At 36.7% G+C, this 17,638-nt stretch overlaps 2 protein-coding genes across 2 annotated transcripts; both read left to right on the top strand.

Moving 5' to 3' along the window:
- The first annotated feature begins 11,839 nt into the window (after positions 1 to 11,839).
- LOC125663331 (uncharacterized) lies at positions 11,840 to 12,658 on the top strand. The gene has a single exon (XM_048895624.2). The coding sequence runs from the start codon at positions 11,840 to 11,842 to the stop codon at positions 12,656 to 12,658; it is 819 nt and encodes a 272-aa protein (XP_048751581.2).
- Positions 12,659 to 14,442: 1,784 nt separating this feature from the next.
- Positions 14,443 to 15,725, top strand: LOC130055034 (uncharacterized protein K02A2.6-like). Its single transcript, XM_056166200.1, has 2 exons — positions 14,443 to 15,469; positions 15,553 to 15,725. Exons 1-2 carry the CDS (start codon positions 14,443 to 14,445, stop codon positions 15,723 to 15,725), a joined length of 1,200 nt encoding a protein of 399 aa, XP_056022175.1.
- Positions 15,726 to 17,638: the final 1,913 nt, after the last annotated feature.

The raw sequence follows: 17,638 nt of genomic DNA, 5'->3' as shown, positions 1-17,638 counted from the left end.
CACCCTTAATTAAAAGGTGACAATCGCTGTACCGTTGAGTGATCGATCAAATAACGTCTATTATAATTCCTGTACATGTAGTTATGTCCTTTAAACATTTGGACATTATCCATACTTGAGTCAAAGGGAAATTTCGAATTAATCATCTATCTGCATTAAAGACCCAAATAAAATACCGTACGGTTTCTTCACGGATCACTGGAATTGGGCGGAGCTCATCTATGATCATTGTTATTTACCTGGCCAAGAGATCAAGGTGCTGTGTATACTTTTGATGTATACAGGAAGGGTCTGAGGACCGTCTGCAGTGTTTCTGTGGTCATAGTGTTTGTATAATGGTTGTATCCCTATGGCTAGATGACACACAGTCTACACCAACCCCTCTTTCTCTCTTTTACTCTCAGTCATTGGCTCAATGAATGATTTATTTTATAAATATAGAACTATCATAGAATGATAATATAAATTATTTCAATAAGCTCCAAGTTTTAGAAATTAATGAACAAATTATTCATAATTTCTGAACATGTAGTTACATGTATGTTCTTTAAACATTTGGACATTATCCATACTTTAGTCAAAGGGAAATTTCGAATTAATCATCTATCTGCATTACATGTATGAAAATTTCATAATCAAAATATACATACACTTTTCAAAGATCGATAATGTATATTCTTGAGTCAGAGGGAAATTCCGAATTAAAGGTCACTTGTGCCTGTGTTCACGGGTATTTAGTTTGATCTACATTCAGCCTTGACAGTGTGTGTGTTTTGCTCGTTGCCATTTAAACACTCCGTAGTATTTAAAGGTAAGTTGACGCGTGCAGCACGGTGCCATCGGTCGGTCGTCATTCAGTCTTATACGTATAGGTACCAGTGCCTGGGTAACCCCTCCATTCCTTAAAAGTAATGGAACTGAAGCCTCCAAATGTCCGAGGTCAACTGCTTTTAACGAATGAAGAGTTAAAATTCACCCCAGTTTAAATTTAACTATAATTCACTTAGATAAAGACTTTTTTCATAGATTATAAAAAATACAAATAGATACCACTATACTAGTATAGATTTTTATGATATCTTTAAGTTTTCCAAGGGTTTTCCTCAGCCTCAGCGGATCAAGCTTCTGACTTCCGTGCGAATGGTCTTAGGTTCGTATCCCATCTATAAAAGGGTTTTATTTTGAAATTATTAAGACATTTTGTTAAAATTCAAAAGCTTTATAAAGCAATTTGTACATAAAAAATGAAATTGAACTCGGTAGAACATTAGTAAGCAGTTGTCTGAATCTCTTTATTCCCTGTAAATAATGGAGCACTTACACTACACAATGAAGTCTTGCGTGGATTTCTTCAAATAATCAAAGATATCTTCAATTATTCCAATTTGTGTTAATTTCGCGCTCCATGATGTTTCCCACCTGTTGAACACATTCGATGTCTCCAACATTTAGTCATCAATTTCCGCTTTTGTTGAGAATGATTATTTTTGTTTTATTCATTTCACGGAATATAGTACATTTGTATTTCCATTGTAATTAATTATACCGAGCGAAAGCAAGGCTCTAAAGGTAACACGTATGTAAAAGAAAAAAGTCAAAATCAGCAAAAGAAAAAGAGATAATCTCTATATACGTTCACTGAAATTTTCGTGATCCATATGGACGCCGCCCTTTATTTTTTCATTACTTGCTTCAACAGTTATTCGTGTTTTATTTTGAATGCCAATAATAGAAGACTCTACCGTGCAATTCGTAATTTAAACACTCATTTTGTTCAAAGTGAATAGTATAATTATCATTGTAACAGGTTTTAGCAGATAAATACATATAAAACCGTAATACGACTAAATAGATGAACGAGTTCATGAGTTTCTTTGAATAAGAGTACACGATCAAATTACGGTTACATTTTTACCATTTTGAATTTATTGGTTAATTTTGTTTAGTTTTAACGGCTTTTTTCATTGCATACGGAATGTATTATTGTTGTTTATAATTGTTTGCTTTGAAAAAGAGAAAAAAGTCGAGGATAAATGTGACGTCACAATGCACAGTTTACGTCGCCTTGCGTTTTATTTCCCGCGTTCAATGAATAGGCGGATCATGTAAAACTGTTGTCCCCATATAAACTCCTTTAATATTGAGATGTTACTGGGTGTTTAGGGCAAGGAAATTTCATTCAAAATATATTTTTTTAAATGAATCATAATCTACCGTACTTAACGGAATTATGATTACCACTCGGGACACGGAGTTACGTACATACTTCGCTCGGTCCAACGGTGACACCGTATACATATTATTTAATAATATGTTTTACGGCGTGACCGTGTTTGAGGGCGAAGCAAAACAGTTTTGGCATTAGTATCTATATCCAAAACAGGACAAAAAACAACCCGAAGTTAGCACGCGGACGGAGCTGTATCAAAGCATCCTAATTTTGGACATTTGATCCGCCTATATATTGAACGCAGGAAATATAACGCAATCGATGTAAACAGTACATAGTGACGTCATATTCAGCGTCGTTATTTAGCAAATTTACAAACATAGCGTTTGAACCACAACAAAAAACATGGCGTTAATCGTGGAGTGATTATATATAATTAAGAAAATAAGATTTACATGCTTTTACGGATTTTATGTAACATCTCAGAACGACGTGAACTAGGGTAGACGAGATTCAAAATGGAGGAATACATGTCCACGCGCTAATATTCGAATCGACGCCATTAGTACCAAACTTTTCAAGTTCCATAGGTATGGTTTAATTTTTCATTATTTTCCTATATTTTCCTTTTAAACATGTATATACGTGTTACCTATAGGGAGAGCTCCGCTCTCACGGCCCTTTGGGCCGTGAGAGGGCTTCGCCCTCTATTACATAATGTATGAGAGTTAATTCCCTTTGATATTGGTTATTATTGGAATGCCCGGGAGAGTAGGGATGTGTAAAACTGGGATTTTTTTCTGGATTTGTGAGTTCAGAACTTTGATATCGCGCATCCGTCCCGACGCCACATTATTGCTTATAATCACAGCAGTAAGGCTTTACTATTTTGATATAAAACCATTTTATAAATCAATTTGACAAAAACACTTTTTCATAGTAAAATCAATTTCAAGTTTTGAGTACAAGATTGTGTCATTCCTTGTGGGTTTTTTTTTTCATTGGGGGATGGTACCATGGAGCCAACTATTATTATTACAGACAAAAAACCGGTTCCTGTGAATATTCACATCTGACGACCTTTGAAGGGTTGTAAATAGTGAAAGTGAGCAGCTGCATGTGAATGAGATAGTGTTATAGCTGCATAATTTAGCCCCGTCCAATTTTTTACTGATATTTTTGTGATAGGGTTAAATGTATATAATTAAAATCGAATGTGAAAGAGTTTAGTAATGCAGAGCTCTAATGTCATTTACATTCTCAATTTAAAAACATTGATCCATTAACACATAGGTCTACATTTAGTAGCGTAATTACTAGATATAAAATTAATGTCATTCCTTAGCTTGTAAGTGCATTTTTAAAGGTCAATTACGGTGATTGTCCTAAAACGACTTTTACACAGAAAAATGTCTGTCGTACACTTATGGATTAATTTCCATGGCAATTTTGATAAAAATCACTTGGCGTGAAGTACACGGCGCTATCAAACTTTTACCTGAGCGATCGATAAATGTGTCGTGACGTGAGTTATCGCTCGTAGCTTATGACGTCATCTGAGACAACTTTCGATTGCATTGATAGGGTTTTATAGTGTTTACATAGAAAAGTCCTGTATTTATGGTACAATGCGCTGCTTTGAACTGCAATGTCAAATCGGGACAGGGATTAAGTATGTTTCTTTTCCCAAAAGACCCTAAATTTCGAAGAATATGGACACTGAAACTGAAAAGAGACACTGAGATTTGTGACAAACCACGAGGATCAGTGAGTGACACTTTAATTAACGAGGATCAGGTTTCCATCAACCCCGACGCATCATCCTGTTTGACTATAAACAAAATGCAAAGTGATGATTAACTGGACATCCTACAAAAGAAGTGGAGGGATGTATTTTAATTATATAAAAAGTTCAACCCAAATTAAGGGGGGATGCAATCCACCCCTCTCTACATCCACCACTGAATGCTTTAATATGACATTGTATTCAATGGGTTTGCGATTGCACATAAAAATTAATGTCACCCATTACCTAGTTCAAATTGATTTTATTTCTTTTATTAAATGAAATATCTTTCGAATATTGTCGTACTCATACTATATTTATAAGGGACTCATCATTTCATTTCGTCACTATATATATTTTGAAAAAAATTAAATATAGTAAAAATGGAAATGAATTCAATTTAAAAAACCCATTTTGATAAAACTTTATTTATTAGGCCAGTCCAATTTCCAAAGTTTTTTCTTCAAGTTCATTATGAAAACAAGTACAAGTTTTTCCTTTTCCTAATATGGTTTTAAGTGCTACAGACTGTACATTAATGGTCAATAATTGTCGGTTATTCCCCCTATATATAACACAGGTGGCGCACTACTCGTTAACGTTCAATCTTACTTCCGGTGTCAATAGTGTACAGTGCAGTGTACGAGTAATCGAAGTGTCACATCGAGTTTTTGATGCAAAATGCCGTCTTGTTGCTGCGTGCCGGGGTGCTCAAATCGCGGGCGCCTCAGATTTCCAACGGATGAGACCATCAAACGACAGTGGATTGTCGCTATTAGGCGAAATAGCGCTACAGATAAGCCCAAGTTTTGGTCACCACATCCACGGAGTGTAGTATGTCATCAACATTTCAAGGATGATGACTTTGAAACGGAAACTAGATACGGTGGGTTGATTCACTTGACAGGGTTTTAATCTGATATGATTCATAAATTACTTAATGTTGATTTTAGTTGATGGTATTATAATTTGTTGTAATACTTGCAATTAATGAGTGATTTACAGATTTAGACACATAGCATCGTTTTTCCTACATGTAATATTAAAAGTAAAAAGGGGTTTTCCTTATTAAGGGAAAGGTACAGGGTTGGTCCTTCAGCACATGGATTCAATTTTATCAGTTCAAGTCTACATTTCCACTACTATTCACTAAAAGAAAGGGGAAGGGGGGGGGGGGCAGCCAGCCTTAGTACATTGTCAAGAAATCCCACCGTTGCTATGTGTCTGGTAATATTGTCGTCATGTAGCCCGATATTACTTATGTAAATACGATCTGATGTCTATGTCAGAGCCAGAAATAATGGATTTTTGGGGTTTTTTCTTCAAATTATACTTTTCTATCATGTAAACAAATATGTTACAAAGGTATAGTGCATGGGTCATAATGATGACAGTGTTTCAAATTATTTATTGTTTTGTTTTGTTGTTTGAAATATTTTATGTTACATTCTGTTGTATTCTCAACTTCAGAAAAAGCCACCCATATTGAATGTGTATTTGACATCATTCAAAGTATGAAATGAAACTGCCAGTTTTTGTTTCTTTACACAATGAAATTGGCATTGTCATGTCTATTTTGATATGTCATAATCAGCAACTGAAACTCAGGAGACTGCAGACAAAAACACCGAAGACACATACATGTACCATATCGTGGATACAAGGACTGTCCACGAAGGCTGTACTAGTGTGAGGATGGCGTGTCTCATAGGAATGACAGGATAAGATGTTTTAAATTTGTATCTATAAAATTCTTAACAAGAATTATTTTGATCAATATTAGAAAACCTTCTTGATAAATAGATTTCATTAGGCCATTTATAGCAAGCATGTTTGAATATGGTACATCATTAATCATATTTATTGTTTATGTATAAGTTAAGCATGTTTGTGCATTATCATTATTTGTCATATTGATATTGTTTAGGTGCTGATCCTCTCAGAAGGCAAAGGAAGCCTCATGCCGTTCCTTCAATATTCCCTTGGAGCAGCTCAAGGATATACGAAGATGACAGAAACCAACGACGCATTGCACGCAAGAGAAAAGTGGAGCAAGCCTGTACTAGTCCGATTTCCGATGACGAGTCTCAAGTAGCCATTTTTTCCAACATTAGTAATTTTGTAGAAACAAGTAGTTGCGAAAGTAATGAACCAATGCCGTCATGTAGTTATGAATCCTCTGATGCTGCACCAGTTTATTCAGAAAGTTCATGCCAAACCATGTCATTGCCAATAATGTCAGTGGAAAATTTCATTAACGATAGTGAAGGTTTTATGTTCTATACTGGACTAGCAACATACACAGATTTTTTTACACGTGATGTATAGTTTAGGTGAGGCTGCATTTCATTTGAACTACATATACAACCAGGTGCAGAATCTGACAATTGAGAACCAGTTGTTTCTGACCTTGATCAAACTAAGACAATATAAAACTAATTTTGAACTTAGTAGGCTTTTTTCAGTGTCCACAACAACTGTTGAAAATATATGGCTGACATGGGTCAACTTCATGTACAGGCAGTGGCAAGAGGTTAACTTTTGGCCCGACAGAGAGTTGGTGAATTTCTTTGCTCCAAGAGATTTTTATTCGAAGTTCCCAACAACACGGTTAATCATTGATGGTACATAGATTGCTGTCAAGAAACCAAAGCCACCAATAGCCCAGCAGTCTACTTTCTCAACATACAAGAATCGGAATACTGTGAAGGTACTCGTTGGCTCAACACCTGGTGGTCTTGTATCTTTCATCTCATCAGCTTTTGGAGGTTCTGCAAATGATCGTCAACTTGTGGAACGCAGTTCCTTGTTGAATCAGTGCGAGCCAGGCGATTCAGTGATGTCTGACAAGGGCTTTAACGTGCAAGACATGTTTGCTTTCAGGGATGTTAAAATTAATATTCCAACATTTTTAAGAAGAAAAACCGTATGTCGGGAAACACTGTGTTGCATGATCGCAAAATATCTAGTAAAAGGGTGCATATTGAACGGATAATTGGATTAGCAAAAACATTTAAAATTTTGAAGGGCCCCTTGAACAGCACTGAGACAAAGTTAGCAAGTGAAATTATCTTTGTATGCTTCACTATGTGCAACTTCAGAAAATGTATTGTACCCAAACATGCTTAAGAGTTAAGATTGTTGTGGTCTGTGAAGTATAAACATACTTATGTATTTTCATATGATTTGTACTCTCCAGGCTCCAATAACTTTATTTTTTGTATTCCAAGTCTCTAACAATACTAAAATATTAAAACATCAAATGATATGAATTTTTTTTTTTTATAAAAAAATATATGAAACCACAACATAAGAAATTGACGATCACTAAATGGGTTTGGTGATATATTATAAACAATGTCTTGCTACAATTAATACCATGACTCAGTGTCCAAATATGACACTTAGATGTGATGATAAAATTTGTTCAACACTGCACTTCTGAAATATTTTTCAAAAAATGATTCTAATTTGTGAATCATGTTTTCAATAAATTCCTCATCTCTTGGCACTGGTATAACTTTGAGGTCTTTAAATGTGTACACTACTAAAGTACATTCAGTTCTGTTTGTACAGAATAACTGCCCTTGTATTTGATAGAAGTAATCATGTGACATATCAAGTTCTAAGGAAGCATTTACATTCTTCAAAAAGGGAACAGTTTCATTAGAAATATGTTCATATTTTGCAGTGAATGGGCATTTTACCTCTAAAATGGAGGGTTCATCAATTACAGCATCTGGAGATGCTGCAAGAAATGGGTGGGATTTGGATACAAATGTGCCACATTTTTGAGTTTTTACTTTGCATTTTTCTTCAAAGCTTTTTATGGCTACTGACTCGTAACATCTACCATGGATTATGGGTGCAACATTGATTTGTGGAGTATATTTAGTTAAACGATTGGCAAGATTATGCATATTAGTTTTTTCTGTACATTTGCAGATTTTTCCAAAATTTGAGGAGTGAATTCTCTTGCACCTTTCTGACTGTCATAGAGGATTGATGCTTTGGCCACGAGTTTGATTTTTAAATTTTTAAATTTCATACTAGTAATGTTTGTAATATTGGAATTTTTCAGCCACATTTCAGAAAGTTTCTCCTGAAAATAATCATGGTCAGAATCCATTGCAGTTGTGTTTTCGATTGAAAATAAATGTGAAATTGGTAATGTATTTACTGATGGGTGATTCAACCAAATGTTCCTAAAGGTGTCGTGATATCCAGACATGTTCCTAAATTGAAGTGGACGTGGGTCATAAATGACATCAGCATTATTTGCAAGAGGGAGGTCTTTAGCTTTAATCGGACTCCCCTTGTAGGGTTTTGTTTGGTGAAATGTTTGCAAATTTTGGGTGCAAGTTTCCTCAGTAGTCAAGTCACCATTCTCACAGAATTTCTGTAGAGCATACAAAATAACACATGCATGCTTACATGCTGCAACTGGACCCATTCCTGCTGCACACTCACATTGACATTCAACAACACATCCATCAACATCAAAACTTGCATCGACAGCATACGATATTGTTTTCTTCATATGTGCCTTGCATTCAGCTTTCACAAAGAATAGCCCATCTTCACATACCAATCTTGCATACTTTAAAAATTTGCTTTCATAAAGGTATCTAACATTTGCATCAATTTCTCTGTTCATTTTCCCCAAGTATGCACATACAGCTTCTTCTTTAATTCTTGTAATCACAGTATCTTTATTAATGTCTTTATATTTCTCATAACTCGGGACTTCCATGCAGTACTCCCTTTCAACTCTTTCACTACCACCAAAGTTATAGTTTCTGTCGTATGCATCAAGTCTGAAAGAGAATATTTCAAGGTTCATATTGTACATAATGTCATATATGTAGCATTAATGGCCTATAAAATGGGGTAGTAAAGTCTGTATTTAATATTACAGTCAGGGCCAAAAAAGTCTCATATCATTAAATTTTATTTAACAGACAAGGTAATAGTTTTAGACCTGTCATTTGACAGGGCGGGCAATGTACATGTAACTGCATGCAGGCACATAGAGCTATCATTTTCAGTCCTGAGGAGGATTCAGCCAAAATCATATTTTTGCGTTTCAGAAAAATCAACCCAGAAAAAATCGTTATAGTTTTAAAAAATAAAGGGGGGGGGGGCTTGGCCAGGTCACCATAAAAAGAAAATATAAAACGTTTATCAATCCTTGAACTTCAGAAAATAGTGATGATTGTATGTTATATGATTGAAAATATTGTAATTTGAAATGTTGATAATATCCTAATAAAAATAGACCAGGACATTGTACCAGAAATGGCACTCGTGAGCGATTGTGTATACTGACATTGTTGATTGATAGTATTGCATCACATCGATGATGTTTTAAATATCTAAAGTAAATGGTGAAACCAGATTAACGTAAGGAAATTTCATTCTGATGCAACAAGCTTACGTTTTTAATGAAATACATCGAATGGTTTTACAATATAGTCTTTATTCTCTCGAGACATGATTTCAATATTTATGATGAGAAAATTCGAACTAGAATAAAAAACCGTTCAGACCTTTCAACGAGTTCTCTTTTTCGCCCCAATACTCGCGCATTTCTTTTCTTGAGTTCGCTTCTCAAGGCGGTAAGGTTCCAGGAACCGTAATCTGTCATTATGCTGGTGAAATTCTATCTTGGCAAAGTAATATAATCGGTAACGACGCTCTTTCGCTAAGGAGGAAAGAAGAGTGTTGAACGTCAACGAGGCTTGCGCCACCTGTCATCAAGGGCGAGTAATATGTAATTTTATTTGCCATTAATATATCATGAATCATTAAGGCAAAATTTCACACCTCAAAATGCTACAATTCGTTAACTTTGTGCCGTAATATTTCAATTTCGCATTTGACGTGTGTTGTGAAGAAATTACATGTACTAATAGGCCTAATTTACATTTTATGATATTGTATCTACATGTAGATGTTTTTCTTTTTTTAAAAGGGTGGGGGGGGGGGGGTACAAATAAAGTTGTGCACAATAAGTTTTTTTTTTCTTTTGTCTTTTGTTGTTCTTTTTTCAAAAAGGCATTTTTCAATTAAATATATATCTAGCTAAACACATTATAATCTGAATCTGATCAATCTCATACCAGTAAATTCCATTAAAAAAATACAAACGTGAGAGTCAATCTAGTTAAATACGCTCACAATCGCTACAATAGAGAATACGGCGAGTATCTATGAAGTCTGATTTTGATTAGCCTAGATTGTGTAAAATACAAAGGTTATCTTTTGATAGAACATTTTTTCCAATATTATTCCCACTTTTCTATGGACGGGCTCGGTAAATAATTTCTAACTGAGATTCCTATGAGACATTTGTCGAACATAGACTATCGGATGGTTTCGAAACGGGTGCAGGTACAAATATAAAAGGTTGAATCCCTAAACTCAAGTGTATCTACGGTATTTCACCGTCACTATCCACGGTGTTGCTAAATCTGGCAATTTCTCACAGAAATTAAAACGATGATATACAGGCGTAAACAACTACAATTGTCTCAGATGACGTCATAACAAAGGGCGATAATTCCTTCATTCGTTTCTATAAACAACGATTTTGGAATAGGTATTTTGCGCATTTACCTGGATTTAAAAAAAAATAATAAACACATCAATAAACTTTTCAAAACGGGTTTTAATAAATTATAAACTTTATTTTCAAATCTATTTTTATTACACTTGACCTTTAAGAATCATGACAAACAACACACTTTTGTTTTATTACTATATTCATGGGATAAAAGTTTCCATCATGTGTTCTGTTTGGGATATTATTCCCATTCATACTCAAATAGGATATTTACTGCCATTTCATGTTCATTATGGCACATTTCCTCCAATGGGACATTGTATCCCATATTAAGTTTAAATATGGTATTTAAAATCCTATGGGAGAATTTTTTTTTTCATGGGATCTTTGGTAAGAGTGAAAATCCCACCAAACTCCCATGGGATTTTTTTTAATTTCAGATGAAATATTTAAAAAAAACTACAATAGTTACAAGTGTAAATGTTGGTGTATGTCTTGTGAATATAAAATCCCATCTTTTTTTTTTTTTTTTGGTAAAGGGTTTATTTGTATCCTTAATAAAAGGGTTGGTGAAACTCCGGTATTTTGTAGTGTCCAGAGTTAAATGTCGCACTATTGTTAACATTTTGTGCGCGGTTGAACATATGCGAGTTAGGGGGAACGAACCATCGTCATAATGTCGGTAATTACGATGAAACTCCATTGTCTTCCGGTAAAAAAACCAACTGATTTACTCGTGTAATAAATAGCTTAGGAACCCACAAACAGAACTCTTCTTTTCATGAAGGTAAATTTAGTTGAGTTCTTATCTGACGGAGAATAACTTGTTTATTAACAAAGCGATACCGTTAGAAGCGCAGGGAAAACGTGAAGTACCATAGGCCTAGTGCTAAGTTTCGTTACCATGCCGTGACACGGGACCCCCGTTTTTAAGGTTATATCTTGAAGACCCGTGACCCACACTTCTAAATGCCGAGTATTTGGTGAAGGAGTAATAGATAGAACTATTAAAAGTTTACACTCTTATGTTTGACGAGGCCATGGCATCAACAGGGCTCGAACATATGGCCTCTAAGTTACGAAGCGAGCGTTCTATCACTGAGCTACCGCGACCGTTCAAGAAAGGAGCTTGTAATGTACTGATATGTTTGTCGTACAACTTATCTAATAATGGAACTAGAGTTATCGCTCCTGCACCTCTGTAGTTTACCGCCATGTCTAAATGTCTGGAATAAATTCTGTTTAACACGCCTGACGGTGTCTGTACGTTTAAAGTGTAACTTGAACATTACATGGTGTCAGAATTAAGGAACTCAGAATGACAGCTCTTCCGTTCGATCAGCCTAGATTCGACTGGCAAGCCGGAGACTTGTACCAGGAATTTTGCCGGTTCAGGCAACACGTGGGCTTCATCTTTAAAGGGCCACTCGCTAAATCCGATGCCAAGCATAAGGCAGGATGGATTGGTATGTGGATTGGACAAGAAGGTAGGGAAGTTTACAAAACCTTTGTGTTTGAAAATGATGATGAGGACAATCCAGAGAAAATTCTGGAGAAATTAGAAAGCTACGTTCGTCCCAAGAAAAACAAGCGAATGGCAAGATTCAGACTCCATCAAAGAACACAAAAGGAAGCAGAAACTTTTGATAACTTTGTCAAGGATCTTAAGATCTTAGCTATGGACTGTGATTACGCGGATAACGATGATGTTTTGATTGACTTAATCATTAGTGGCGTCAGACATAAGAAAGTGCAAGAGAGGCTGTTAGAACAAGGCCAGGACATCACACTTAAGAGAGCCATAGAAATTGGACAGCAGTTTGAACTGTCACAGGCACAAGTCAAATTCATGAGAGGAGAAGAAGTGCTAAAAATAGACACTCGTTCACACAAGAAGCAACCTACAAAGAACAATGTGTCGCGCAACAAAAGTGCAAAAACTGACAAACCAAAAAGCTCTAAACAAAATGACAATCGGAACTGTTCAAGTTGTGGTCTGGAACATGAATATGGAAAGTGCCCAGCAGAAGGAACCACTTGCAGTTATTGCAAACAACGAAATCACTGGAAGAAAGTGTGTCGTCGGAGGTTGAAACATGTTAAAGTCAGCACAGTACAAGGAGACCCAGATTCCTAGGGAGAAGAACTACTTACCATTAGCATGTGTACTTCTGTCAGATCTGCTCAGGATGACAAATGGGATGTTCACCTTGGTATCAAGGATCAGCAAGTCCACTGCAGGATAGACACTGGAGCCCGGACTAACATACTCACATCAGCTCAAATTAGAAACTTGGGAAGATGCAAACTAGAGAATTCGAACAAGACCCTGAAGTCATTCACCAACCACAAGATCAAACCAATAGGATCAGTATCTCTACCCGTTGTCCACTGTGATCGCAGAATCAATTTTCACTTTGAAGTGGTTGACTTAGACCAAGAGAATATCATCAGTGGTGATACCGCAGTTGCTCTAGGATTGATATACAAAGTCGACTCAGATTCACAGACTCAAGTATCAGCTGTGACTGAAACTACAGAAAGTGCACAAAGTGAACTTTCTAGAGACTATCCAGAACTAGTAAAAACTACAGGAACATTACCTGGAGAATACCATCTCAGCATTGATGAATCTGTACCAGCAGTTATTCATCCAGTAAGGAAACTCTCAGCAGCAATTAAGCCCAGGGCAGTTGAGAAGCTAAGAGAGATGGAAAGTAATGGTTACATTACCAAGGTGGACAGGCCAACAGAGTGGGTCAGCTCGATGGTAGTCAGTGTGAAGGGAGAAAACATACGCATTTGTATAGATCCAAGAGATTTGAACCGTGCCATAAAACGTGAGCATCACCCAATGAAGACTATTGAAGATGTCGTATCAGACATACCTAAAGCCAAGATATTTTCGGTATTAGATGCCAAATCATGATTTTTGCAGATTCAGCTTGATGAGAAGTCCTCGTATTTAACAACATTCAACACGCCTATAGGAAGATATCGGTGGCTTCGCCTCCCCTTCGGCATAAAATCAGCACCAGAAATCTATCAAAAGATCATGGACAACATGATATCCGGAATCAAAGGTGCATCTGCCATCATAGATGACATTCTCATAGCAGGAGAGACACTAGAGGAACATGATGCCATACTCAGAAAAGTAGTGGAACGAGCAACCAGCTACAATTTAAAACTGAACTTTGAAAAATGTAAAATCCGCAAATTCAGTGTGCCATATATGGGCCATATAGTGTCGGACCAGGGACTCAAACCAGACCCTGACAAAGTCAAGGCTAAACTTAACATGCCAGCACCACATGACAAGGAAGGTGTTTGCAGATTCCTTGGACTTATCCAGTACTTGTCGAAGTTTATTCCAAACCTGAGTGATTTGGATGCTTCTCTTAGGATCCTTCTCAAATCTGACGTTGAATTTCAATGGAACCACGAACAGGATAAAAGCTTTTAGAGACTGAAAGAAGTGTGTACCAAGCCGCCAGTATTAGCTCTATTTGATGTCAACAAGCCAGTTGAGATCGAATGTGATTCGAGTAAAGATGGATTAGGAGCTGTTTTGATACAGGAAGGTCGCACAGTAGCTTATGGTTCCAGAGCGCTTACCGAAACAGAAAAAAGATATGCACAAATTGAGAAGGAAATGCAAGCTATTGTATATAGTTGCCAGAAATTTCACAACTACATTTTCGGCAAGGAGGTCACAGTGCACAGTGATCATAAGCCCCTAGAGACCTTGTTTAAAAACCCTTACTGTCAGCTCCTATGAGGATACAAAAGATGATGATAAAACTACAATGGTACGACATCACAGTCAAATACAGGAAGGGAACCACAATGTATATTTCAGACACTTTATCAAGGGCTTGCCTATAGGAAAGTAGTGAAGATGAGAGTGAGAAAGCAGATATGATCTGTATGTTATCCATAACACCTGAAAAATACTCAGAAATCCAGAGATCAACAAGAAGTGAACTTGAAACTACCATACAAACAGAATGGCCAGACACAAAGAATGAATGTCCATACGAAGTCAGACAGTACTTTGACTCAAGGGATCAGCTATCCGTCCTTGACAGCATTGTGTACAAAGGCAGTCGAATAGTCATCCCACCCAGTATGCATAAAGACATGCTTAACCTCTTACACAAGTCTCATCTGGGAATAGTCAAATCAAAGAGCCGTGCCAGGGAAATCATGTACTGGCCAGCCATGAATGCTGACATAGAACAAGCTGTAAATAATTGCTCGTCATGTGCAGAGTATCAGAAACAGCAAAACAGAGAACCTCTCATGCCAACACCAACCCCAGACCTTCCATACAGTCGTGTTGGAACTGATTTATTTGAATTTGAGGGCAAGAAATACCTTATTCTTGTGGACTATTATTCTAAGTACATTGATGCTGTACAACTCAGATCAGAGACAACAGCAGCGATAATAGAGGCCATGAAAACAGTCTTTGCATGCCATGGACTTCCAGGGATACTTCGGTCGGACAATGGACCACAGTTCAGTTCAGCTACCTTCAAAAACTTCTGCGCAGAACACGGAATTGAACATGAAAGAAGTAGTCCCCATTTTCAAAGCGCAAATGGTGAGGCTGAGAGAGCAGTACAAACCGTAAAACATTTATGGATGAAGTGTGAAGACAAGCAGCTCGCACTCTTAGACTATAGGACAACACCGCTGGAAAATATCCAACTGTCACCAGCTCAAATCCTAATGGGACGCAGACCTAGAAACACGTTGCCAGCATCACAAGATCTTCTGAAGCCGATAACGCATGATCTCAGAAAAGTAAAGCAACACCTTAACGCACAGAAAGCTAAGCAGAAATTTTACTATGACAGAAGAAATGTCAAGGAGTTGTCACCCCTAGAAAATGGTACAACAGTCAGAATAGAAACACCTGGCTCGAAATCCTTATCTTCAGGTATAGTGGTACAGAAAACAGATAAACCGAGATCGTATTTGGTAAAGTTTACCGCAGAAATCGTGTTCATCTTCACAAATCAGGTGAAAACCCACAGGATGAAGAAGACGACCCTATTGAAGACAGCTGTTTCAATGAGTCTGCCATAGAAAATGCTGCTACACCTCTCGTCAGAGACATACCCGCCAATCACAGTAATGCACTCCAAACCAGATCTGGACGAATCGTAAAACCTCCAGTGAAACTTAACTTGTGAAGTGGTTGTACATAATAATTCTGTTAGTGACTTTTGATATTAGTTGCATGTCTAGTCAGCAGTTTGCACTGTGCTTTGGGGTATAATAATCCCCGTGCAGCTGCCAGAACACAAGTTCTGAGAGATTAGTTATTGTTATTATTCTCTGTTTATTTCAAGTGTTTAAAACAAACTTCAGACTTTTGCCACAAACTGTTGATAGACTTTCATAAAATCTTACATCTAATATCTGTGTGTTAGATAACAAAATCTGTCTTTAATTTTAGTGAGGGGGATGTAATGTACTGATATGTTTGTCGTACAACTTATCTAATAATGGAACTAGAGTTATCGCTCCTGCACCTCTGTAGTTTACCGCCATGTCTAAATGTCTGGAATAAATTCTGTTTAACACGCCTGACGGTGTCTGTACTTTTAAAGTGTAACTTGAACATTACAGAGCTTAAGGTAAGTTAAGGTGATTTTATAATGTCGTGTATTTCAAGTAAACGTTTATTGTACATGTACAGAGAGAGAGAGAGAGAGAGAGAGAGAGAGAGAGAGAGAGAGAGAGAGAGATTAATTGCCATGATATATATCTTGTTATCAAAATATTAACAAATGTAGTGAACACCTCACATTTATAAAACTTGCATGTTCAGTTTAAAAGTTACAATTATATTCACTTAGAATGATATCGTTGTTTTTTTCATCCATCAGTTTATTCTCTTTTCATCAAAACATGTGAATCTGTGTAAACCGTAGAGTTTGCGGGGTGGGTGGGTGGGTGGAAGTGTCCTCCATTGGTACTTAGTGTAGGTACAGTGTACAGGATTGTCTATTGATATTTGAATATACACTCCAAATGTCGGAAGACTCGTTCCCGGATGTCCTCTATCTGTGTGAAAATACTAGTTCATGTAGTGTTAGCGATTGAAGCCTTCATTTCGCAAGAATATGGAGAGAGAGAGAGGGAGGGAGGGATGGAGAGAGAGAGATAATACTCAGTACACGAATGATTATCACCAATTCATCATCAATAATTGGATTTTTAAAATATACATACACTGTACATGTATTCCGTGTAAGCTACCTGTATGTCTGTCAAATGTGCTCTATTTTGTTTTGTTTGTTTTGCTGTTTTCCGCCACACCCGATAATTTTTCAGTTATCTGGTGGCGCCCAGTCTTTATTGGTGGAAGAGAGAACCCAGATACAATGTTCCTGGGAAGAGATCACCGACCTACTGAAAGTATAATGGGAAACTTTCTCACTTACCGGCGCGAGCGAGATTTGAACCCGCGCCGACCAGAGGTGAGATATTTTGTTTTAAATATTTGTTGCCTGCATATATTTTCCTATTTCCTCAAATTCTTTTTAAAATATTTATCCTACTGTTGTAGCCTGTTATGTTGACAATATTATGCTCCATAACAGTAAATGCATTTTATTTTACTGCTTTACTCATATGCAAATATATCCATAAATTAATCCAGGTGTGCACTAAAATTCTGTACAAAAAACAAGTTTATTCTTACAATAACAATAATATTGAAAGTGAGATAAAACATTAGATTTATCACACGCCCGTTTGATAAAGCACTTCCGGTCCGAACTACTTTTGACACTGTCCCCGCTTGGATGACATATTTTCTGTGTTTATGCATATCGACGCATGAAATAAATACAACTTGTTATTCTGTATTCATTTAGAATTTCTTTTATAGCAAACTTTAATTGATGTTTCCCCACTGACATATAATGGAAGTTACCGGCCTTAAAAATGCCAACTCGATCAGTAACTACTCAAAAATTACGATCAGAAAACAAAAATGTGTCCACACTATTATCGACAAGGAATCAACCGCCTACTGGACAAGCATAATCGAAAGTACCTCTACATGCTGCGGTACCAAGTATTCAGAAGCACAGTC

This window comes from Ostrea edulis, chromosome 5 (assembly GCF_947568905.1).
Source record: "Ostrea edulis chromosome 5, xbOstEdul1.1, whole genome shotgun sequence".
In the NCBI taxonomy this organism is placed as follows: domain Eukaryota; kingdom Metazoa; phylum Mollusca; class Bivalvia; order Ostreida; family Ostreidae; genus Ostrea; species Ostrea edulis.
Note: the sequence above shows the minus strand (reverse complement) of the source record. Positions and strands in the feature narration are given on the sequence as shown.

Coding starts and splice junctions, on each gene's coding strand:
- LOC125663331 (XM_048895624.2), top strand. CDS start 11,840: ATGACAGCTCTTCCGTTCGATCAGCCTAGATTCGACTGGCAAGCCGGA.
- LOC130055034 (XM_056166200.1), top strand. CDS start 14,443: ATGATCTGTATGTTATCCATAACACCTGAAAAATACTCAGAAATCCAG. Junction 15,470..15,552: donor CTCGAAATCCTTATCTTCAG/GTATAGTGGTAC, acceptor TTCACAAATCAG/GTGAAAACCCACAGGATGAA.